The 9898-nt window shown below is 35.9% G+C and overlaps 2 protein-coding genes across 2 annotated transcripts; both read right to left on the bottom strand.

The window, feature by feature from the left end:
* Positions 1-282: 282 nt before the first annotated feature.
* Positions 283-2907, bottom strand: LOC130047843 (uncharacterized). The gene has a single exon (XM_056143464.1). It carries the CDS (start codon positions 2849-2851, stop codon positions 785-787), a length of 2067 nt encoding a protein of 688 aa, XP_055999439.1. The 5' UTR covers positions 2852-2907; the 3' UTR covers positions 283-784.
* Positions 2908-6601: 3694 nt separating this feature from the next.
* LOC130047846 (RING finger protein 207-like) lies at positions 6602-9109 on the bottom strand. Its single transcript, XM_056143468.1, has one exon. The coding sequence runs from the start codon at positions 8658-8660 to the stop codon at positions 6654-6656; it is 2007 nt and encodes a 668-aa protein (XP_055999443.1). The 5' UTR covers positions 8661-9109; the 3' UTR covers positions 6602-6653.
* Between the last annotated feature and the right edge of the window lie 789 nt (positions 9110-9898).

The following is a 9898-nucleotide window of genomic DNA, read 5'->3' as shown; positions in this document are numbered from 1 at the left end:
ACTTGAGCAACTTTTCATGAAACAAGTAAGGGGGGCACATATATATATAAAGGAAAAAAAGCTAACCAGACCTGTAAACATCACTTAAATTCCAAAACAGTACAATGTCGATAGTCTGAGTAAGACAGGTAGTCAAATCAGAAAAATCTGTTGAGATTATTAACGAAATCAGTCTGACACGATACATAGAGAGATAGGCAATATTTTTTTAAATTATTAACATGATTATCTTTAGCATTAAAGGTATGATTAATTATCAAATTATAAGAATTGACAAACAATTTTTTAAAATTATAATTATTCAACAAACATTTTGTACATATTTCATAGTATACCTATATATAATATGATATAGAATTACAGAAGTGTTTATTTATTTCAGAGAGAGAGAGAGAGAGAGAGAGAGAGAGAGAGAGAGAGAGAGAGATTTGTGTTTGTTAGAAGAACTTTAAAAATGATATTGCAAAATACACACTCAAATTTTTCTCTGTACATACTTGCTTTATAAATATAATACTTTAAACAAAGGATGAGAATATTTTTCTATACCCTTGTTTTTCTCAAGGATGCTTATTATAAAAGGTTTTTTTGTAAAGTATAATTGTCAAATATTGATATACAATATCATCAAGAATTACATTGTAATTTTGTGGAACTTGAAAATGTGGCGAGAGAGAGAGAGAGAGAGAGAGAGAGAGAGAGAGAGAGAGAGAGAGAGAGAGAGAGAGAAATTGAAACGATATTAATTATTCATAAAACAAATCAAAAATCTACACACGGCGTATTAGTTCTGAGACTGTGGAATTTCATATATTCGACATTTCCCCTCATTCTTTGATAAAACCAGGAACCGGTGGCCCTCAGGATGGAATGATATACTGTAGGGATTAGATATTTCTGAACTAATAGTTCTCGATTTTTTACCATCGGAACTTATTTGGACAAGTTCATTCTTTTCTTTAAAGTTGCACACATAAACATTATCCTGCGAATCAAATGCAATTCCGCTTAAATATAGGCGTTTCATTTTGTATCCAAAGTGCTTGTATCCACTCAGACTTTGAGAGGTGACTATTTGTTCCCCTTTTAAAGTCTTCTTCACAAACGCGATTTTCTTCGTTTTGCTCGACGCAGCCACGTAAGCAGTACTTCCATCCATCTTGATGTTTCGTTTTTCCTTCACGGAGAAATCCGGATTTAGTATCGTAATTCCACTATTATATGCACAGATTATAGTATCGTCCATTAACGTGAAGCTTTGGATCGTGACCCCAGGACTCATCGGGATTTTTCTCAACAGAGACATTTGATTTCCTTCGTTGATGTTGTAAACAGCAATATAATTACCAAAGGCAGCATAAACCTCGGGCAGGACATTGGTTTGAGCTATTGCATGAGGTTTATCATCACATTCTTCTGTGTATAGATGTACCCAAGTATTGCCTCTGACGTCATATATTTGGATAGTTCGACGCACTGACAACAGTACAGTGTCATCGTATCTATAAAGACCATGATACAGACATCCGCTATCATGCAGTATACCTTTGAATATATGCATAGAATGATACAGAGATTCCTCGCAGCCCTGTATAACATGTTCGGATACCTTTAACGGAATAACTTTCATTAAATCCATGTTCGCCAGCCAAGGTTTCGGTGAAGGTGACTTATCCGGTGACACAACGTTGCTCAGCTGTGCCACGGTTCCACACGATGTTTTTAACTCAATGCATTCAACATCGGGGATCTTTCCGTTATTTGATACAAAGTCAGTGAATTCACTTCCCATGAAGTGTTGGTAGTCAGAAAATGTTTCTACTTCCATCTTCAATTTCAGTCTTTGAAAGTGTTCCGCAATCTGTGATTCTAATCTATGTGTCATCAGAAACAACTGTTTCAATGACCCCTTCTCCTTCAGAAGGGAAAATGTAAACCTTGCTTCTTTCAGAGTGGTGGAAAACCTCCTCATCTCATCGCATTCAATATCGAGGGTTTGAAGACAATCGCCATGTTTTTGTTCAAACCCTTTTTGCCACTGAGCAAACCCTTCATCCAGAGCTCTCTTTGCTTTCTCAATTTTATCTCCAACAACTCTACATATCACTTCTTTCCGAGTCTTCAATTTGTCGACATGCTCTCTGTTATTTTCTTGCAAATTTTCAAGCATCTCCAGGGATTTAGAAAACTTTTCTAATCTCGGCTGCATATCAGTCCGATCGAATCTGCTAGAAACATCCTCTATTGCTTCAACGCGTTCACATCTCCTGTGCTGGGTTGCTAAGCAAACGCTGCAGCATAATTTATCATGATCCCCACAGTACACCTCAATGGTTTTATTTTTGTGTATGCTGCACGGTTCATCCACATCAAAATTTTCCAGACAATCGTTCGCCTCAGAAAGTTTGACAACTTTGTGATTTTGCAGGATCGATACATAACTGTGTAATGTCTTACAGTCGTCGCAAATTTCCTCCATACAATTCTTACACCAGTGAATAGCAGCTACATCCTTGCCTTGTCTCTTGCATGTAACGCAAAGTTTTTCTGATTCACTTGAATTCACTGAAACAGAATTCACCAGGTAGTTGATGGGTAAACTCGTGGCCCATTCATCAGACGACATACACTTTGCTGGCGGGCGGCTTTCTTTGCGACATACCGGGCACTCAATACTCTGATACTCATCTTCTTTACGAATGGCCGTACTAGAAATATAAGTCTGGATGCAGGACTCGCAAAACGTATGTAGACACGGTAAACATCTGGGTGTCCTGACTGACTCCAAACAGATAGGACAGCTAAACACAAGGTCTTTGTCGACATTTCCGCCCAGAGCGGTAGCCATCATTTGCAGGTCGCTTACTTTCGGTTTGTAAAGAAAACAGATCCGAGTTGTCTCTCTTTAGATACTCATAGTATTTTTAAGCGTTTTGTCCAGGTGCGCCCTTGGGGAGGAGGGGAGTAGTTGGTTTTTGAGTGGTTATTTTTGGAGGGGTATTCAGTATTCTAAAACAGTCGCACGTCTTCATTCTAATCTATTATTAATAACTTAAAATTTACAGGACATTCTCATGACTCTGATTTCCTAACTTTAAGATATTTCAAATTATGTTTATAAATTCATTTATCAAGACATGATCGATTTTAAATGCATTAAAAAATAATATGTTACATGATGTTATTAACGTTTTATTTTCCAAATTGATCGATATCGATGTGAAATTGGATCATGGAAATACTGAAGCTGCACGCCACAGAAGATGCAATATGAGAAAAATGTTTGGTTTTTGCGGTCTCATCCGAAGGACCGCCCCATTTAGTCGCTTCTTACGACAAGCTAGGGGTACTGAGAACCTCTTCTAACCGGATCCCCATGGGAAGTTTATTTACTGTTATGATGCAGAGGCGCGACGGGGGGGGGGGGAGCATCCCCCTTTTAATTGTGTAGGTAATCTTTAACAGACCATTTTTGAAGGGGCACCTGTTTTGTGTTAACAGTTTATTTTAATGTATAAATCTTCGTGTGGTAACTCATATGTCTAATGGACAGGAAAAGGTATGTTCTTCCAAAATCCAGTTTTTAACGATTTTTGTTTGACATTGAAGGTTTAAGTCCAAATTTCGGAAAGGTAAAATAAATTTTGGTAAAGAAAAATCTTTTAGTTGTGATTTGGACGTTTTATTCTTAAATTTATAAGATCAATGTCATATCTTTTATAAAGCAGTAATTTCCTATCATTTCCAGTTTTCACTGTTTCTTTTTTTCAGAAAAAGGAAGGTTTCCTTCCTAAAATGGTATTTTTCCATATATATTGCCAATAATATGTATGTTTTACTTGTCGAACAGTTTTTAAAATAAATCCTAACCTCAGTTTTTTATTCGTAGCCTCAAATGTATGAAAAAAATGTGGGTTTTCTTCTTAAAATCTCAAACTTTAACAATTATATCAAAAAAGCAAGATTTTACCCCAAAATTACAGTCAAGGAAAGAATCTATTCTGCTGTCAAAAGTTTTAATCGAACATTTCAAGGTTGAAATTTGAATTATGAAACTGATTTTTACTGTATATCACATGAAATGGACCTTTTCTTCCATTTCCAGTTTTTAGCGATTTTCATGAAAAAACACATGATTTTACCCCAAAATTGCAATTTTCCCAATGAAATACAAAAAACAATTTTTAATATGTTGTTTGCATGTGTTTTCTTGCATGCATAATAAATATGTCATTTCTGTTGCAATTAGTTTGAGGTTTTGCTCATGTATGGCTAGAATGACTAGACTATATCTAGAACAAATTTTCTAAACCCTGTTGTTATCCACCGCTCTCTCGCTTTTTTTAGTAAGCTCTGTGTGGTTTTCAACGTAGCGGGTCTTGTACATTATTGACATAGGGGCTCGGTAGTCAGATATTGAAGTTTTGTATTATTTGTTCCTGAATAATAAATTATATAAATAAAATTCAATCTGCTTTTTTCGTCGTTTTAAAAAAGGTGTATCATATGTGCATATATCTTTTTTACATTTCACCCTGGTATTAATTACTTATCCATATTCTTTAAATATTAGTATCTACTTCCTGAAGATTAAAACGGACTGTCACGTGCTGTGACACATTACAAAATTGACAAATATGAAAGGAAATAGTGCATGGTTCCAAATGCATTTTTATGTTAGCTCCGAAATGAAAGAGCGTGAGAATTAGGTATTGGGTTTTTTAAGTCAAAATGTAGGCTGTAAAGTCCTACATTTGAAACTCCTTTTCCGTTCTCTCTCTCTCTCTCTCTCTCTCTCTCTCTCTCTCTCTCTCTCTCTCTCTTACTCTGACGGTTTTGGAGAAGACGATTTGTACAGAAATTTCAAATACATGTAGATCCAATGTAACACCCTGATCCCCTCTCGTGACTCAGCCTAGACCCAGACGTCAGGGTGTGGACAACTAGAAATTTAAACGTGGGTGCTTGCATATTGATTTCTATAAATTGTACCCGTATTTCTATTGCAAAGAAGACATTTAAAGAATTGTTTACATACATATTCCATTTTATAGCCTTGAACCCCAGATACTGAGACCCCATTTTGAATTAACTTTGAATGGTAAATGTTCATATGCAGCATTTCATGTGGTGTTTTTGCATGGCTTAGTAAATCTTTCTTTCTTTTTTCTAGTTTATATTCGTAGTGAATTCTGTCTGCAAAGTGAATTCTAAATATCTATATTTATTTACTACCGTTAATGATTTTTAATCATATTTAAATTATATTCATTAAATTATTAATACTATTTATACAGCTTACTATTTAAAATAGGTTGTGCTTTTTGCATTGTTTGCAACAACAAAAATTATGTTGCGAGTTTGTTTGGATCCCATCTAATTAAAATCAGACTTCTTAGATCCGCGCCGTATACTCTGCGTAAGTATTGTTGGCGTATCTTAGGATCTGATTCTAATTAGATTGGTCTGAATCTTACCGCTGCTTTTTATGTACATCCCTTTTTTATTATAGTGTTTTGTTTTATTTCTTCCTCTAAATCTTATGCTTTCGTATCTGTATATTTCTGCATGAAATGTTTTATGTCAATCTGTGATATCCATGGTCCGTGTATGTGTACATGCATGCTATGTGTCTTTGATACACAATATATGTGATAGTCGGTTAAAAACCTCTACAGCACTTGTGTTTACTTCTTTTAAAATTATATATAGTTCCGACTTCAAATAAAATTTACTTACTTTAGTCTGTCCATGCAACGAGATCACGTTTTCCAAGTTAACTCAGGCAACTTTTCATGAAACAAGTAAGGGGTGGGGGGAGGGGCACGTATATAAAGGAAAAAAAGCTAACCAGGCCTGTAAACATCACTTAAATTCCAAAGCAGTACAAATTCGATAGCCTAAGTAATACAGGTAGTCAAATCAGTAAAATCTGTTGAAATTATAAACGAAATCAGTCTGACACGATACATAGAGAGATTGTCAAGATTTTTAAATTATTAACATGATTATCTTTAATGTTATACGTACGGGTATGATTAGTTATCAAATTATAACAATTGACACAAAAAATTATTATTATTATTCAACAAACATTTTGTACAAATTTCATAGTATACCTTTATAACATGATATAGAATTACAGAAGTGTTTATTTATTTCTGAGAGAGAGAGAGAGAGAGAGAGAGAGAGAGAGAGAGAGAGAGAGAGAGAGAGAGAGAAAGCGAGCGAGAGCTATGAAAAGATTTGGTTACAACTGCTTCAAAGGGTATCACATTTTTCAGTATCATCATTTTTCTAAGAAATATTTGTTTGTGTTTCATAGAAGAACTTTAAAAATGATATTGCAAAACGCACAATCAATTTTTTCTCTGTACATCTTGCTGTATAAATATAATACTTTAATCAAAGGATGAGAATATTTTTGTATAACCTTGTTTTTCTCAAGGATGCCTATTATAAAAGACTTTTTTGTAAAGTTTTTATAGTTGTCAAATATATACAATATTATCAAGAATTAGTTTTGTGGAACTTGAAAATGTGACGAGAGAGAGAGAGAGAGAGAGAGAGAGAGAGAGAGAGAGAGAGAGAGAGAGAGAGTTGAAACAATATTTATTATTTATAAAACAAATTAAAAATCTACACATGACGTATTAGTTCTGAGACTGTGGAATTTCATATATTCGACATTTCCCCTCAATGCTTGATAAAACCAGGAACCGGTGGCCCTCAGGATGGAATGATATGCTGTAAGGTTTAGATATTTCTGAACTAATAGTTCTCGATTTTTTACAATCGGGACTTATTTGGACAAGTTCATTCTTTTCATGATAGTCACATACATAAACATTATCCTGCGAATCAAATGCAATTCCGCGTAAATCTTGGCGTTTCATTTTGTATTCAAAGTGCACGTCTCCACTCAGGTTTTGAGAGGTGACTATTTGTTCCCCATTATCTGTCTTCTTCACAAACGCGATTTTCTTCGTTTTGTTCGACGCAGCCACGTAAGCAATACCTCCATCTATCTTGATATTTCGTTTTTCCTTCACGGAAAAATCCGGATTTAGTATCGTAATTCCACTATTATATGCACAGATTATAGTATCGTCCATTAACGTGAAGCTTTGGATCGTAACCCCAGGACTCATCGGGATTTTTCTCAAGAGAGACATTTGATTTCCTTCGTTGATGTTGTAAACAGCAATATAATTACCAAAGGCAACATACACATCGTGCTGGACATTGGTTTGAGCTATTGCATGAGGTTTATGATTACATTTCTCTGTGTATAGATGTATCCAAGTATTGCCTCTGACGTCATATATTTGGATAGTTTGATCCACTGACAACAGAATAGTGTCATTGTATCTATACAGACCATGATTGCTGTATATGTCATATTCAGATACCTTTTGGGGAATAAACTTCATTAGATCCATGTTCGCCAGCCACGGTTTGGGTGAAGGTGAACTACTAGTATGCGGTGACACGACGCTGCTCAGCTGTGCCACAGTTCCACACGATGTTTTTGACTGAATGCATTTAACATCTGGGACCTTTCTGTTATTTGAGACAAAGTCAGTGAATTCACTTCCCATGGAGTGTTGGTAGTCAGAAAATGTTTCTACTTCCATCTTCAATTTCAGTCTGTGAAAGTGTTCCGCAATCTGTGATTCCAGTCTATGTGTCATCAGAAACAATTGATTAAGTGATCCCTTCTCCTGCAGAAGTGAAAATGTAAACCTTGCTTCTTTCAGCGTGGTGCAAAACCATCTCATCTCGTCGCATGCAATTTCAATAGTTTGAAGACAATCGCCATGTTTTTGTTCAAACTGTTTTTGCCACTGAGAAAAACCTTCATCCAGAGCTCTCTTTGCTTTCTCTATTTTATCTGCAACATCTCTACATATCACTTCTTTCCGAGCCTTCAGTTTGTCGACTTGCTCCCTGTTGTTTTCTTGCAAATTCTCAAGCATCTCCAGGGATTTAGAAAACTTTTCTAATCTGGGCTGCATATCAGTCCGATCGAATCTGCTACAAACATCCTCTATTGCTTCGACGCGTTCACATCTCCTGTGCTGGGTTGCGAAGCAGACGCTGCAGCATAATTTATCGTGATCCCCGCAGTACACTTCAATGGTTTTATTTTTGTGTATGCTGCACGGTTCATCCACATCAAAATTTTCCAGACAATCGTTCGCCTCAGAAAGATTGACTATTTTGTGATTCTGCAGGATCGATAAATAACTGTGGTATGTCTTACAGTCGTCACAAATTTCCTCCATACAATTCTTACACCAGTGAATCGCTGCGTTTTTCTTATTTTGCTTCTTGCATATAACGCAAAGTTTTTCTGATTCACTTGACTTCACTGAAACAGAATTCACCAGGTAGTTGATGGGTAAACTCGTGACCCATTCATCAGACGACATACACTTTTCTGGTGGGCGGCTTTCTTTGCGACATACCGGGCACTCAATACTCTGATACTCTTCTTCTTTACGAATGGCCGTGCTAGAAATATAAGTCTGGATGCAGGACTCGCAAAACGTATGTAGACACGGTAAACATCTGGGTGTCCTGACTGGCTCCAAACAGATAGGACAGCTAAACACGAGTTCTTTGTTGACATTTCCGCCCAGAGCGGTAGCCATCATTTGGAAAAACACCAGAATTGCCTAGCTACAGGGCGCCGCCATTGTGGACACCCAAAGTTGTGCGGAGAAGAAAAGTTGACAGGAGATCTGATTGGTCATTAACAGAAAATCTTTGTGATGGAATTTAATAGTGAAATATAAGTGATAAAAATGACAGGTGACATAACAGAATATGTAGAAAGATACAGAAGTTATAAGGGAAGATCTGAGTGGAGAGGTGATATTTGGATGGACAATTTCATTCAGTGCGGATCTACACTAGTTGTAAACAGGCCAAAATTTGAAGGAAAAACGCAACGGCAAGCCATATATTTTTTGGTGGAATTTTGAAGGGGAGATGATGAACTTTGCTGAATGGTGACTGATTTTTTGAAAATTGGCTTAATAAATAATTGACAGTGATTGGAATTTGTATGGAAGTCTATGGGAAAACATTTGGTGGTGTTTGTCCATTTGCAGGTCGCTTACTTTCGGTTTGAAAAGAAAACAGATCCGAGTTGTCTCTCTTTAGATACTCAGCGTATTTTTAAGCGTTTTGTCCAGGTGCGAACTTGGGGGACGAGGAGGTAGTTGGTTTTTGTTTGGTTATTTATTTTTTGGGAGGGTATTCAATATTCTAAAACAGTCGCACGTCTTGATTCTGATCTATAATTGATAGGCTTAACTCAAAACTTACAGGACATTCTCGGGACTCGGATTTGCTAACTTTAAGATAGATCTATTTCAAATTATGTTTATAAATTCATTTATCAAGACATGATCGATTTTAAACGCATTAAATCATAATATGTTACATTATGTTGTTAACGTTTTATTTTCCAAATTGATCGATATCGATGTGAAATTGGACCATGGAAATACTGAAGCTGCACACCACCGAAGATGCAATTTAACCAAATTTATTTCAACATAATGAAGTATACAATAATAAATAACCAAACTTCTTCACATAATATATTTTACGGTGTGACCGTTGAAACGAGCGAAGGCACATAACCGTGGTGTAAGACAGGGGGACAATCTAAGTCCCTCTCTGTTCAAAATCTTCATCAACTATTTTCCATTATATATCTCGAAAAATGTATACCGGTAGGTACTGTATCACTTCAAAATGAAAATTGAAATTTTACGATAAAGTAATAATGTCAACACTAACAGACGGTTTACAGCAGATATAGTATCTATCATGGAAACGTATGGTAAATGACTGGTGTTAGAAAGTTAATGCTAAGAAAACA

The sequence above is a fragment of the Ostrea edulis genome, chromosome 7 (assembly GCF_947568905.1).
Source record: "Ostrea edulis chromosome 7, xbOstEdul1.1, whole genome shotgun sequence".
Classification (NCBI taxonomy): Eukaryota; Metazoa; Mollusca; class Bivalvia; order Ostreida; family Ostreidae; genus Ostrea; species Ostrea edulis.
This window is presented reverse-complemented; position numbering and strand designations above follow the sequence as displayed.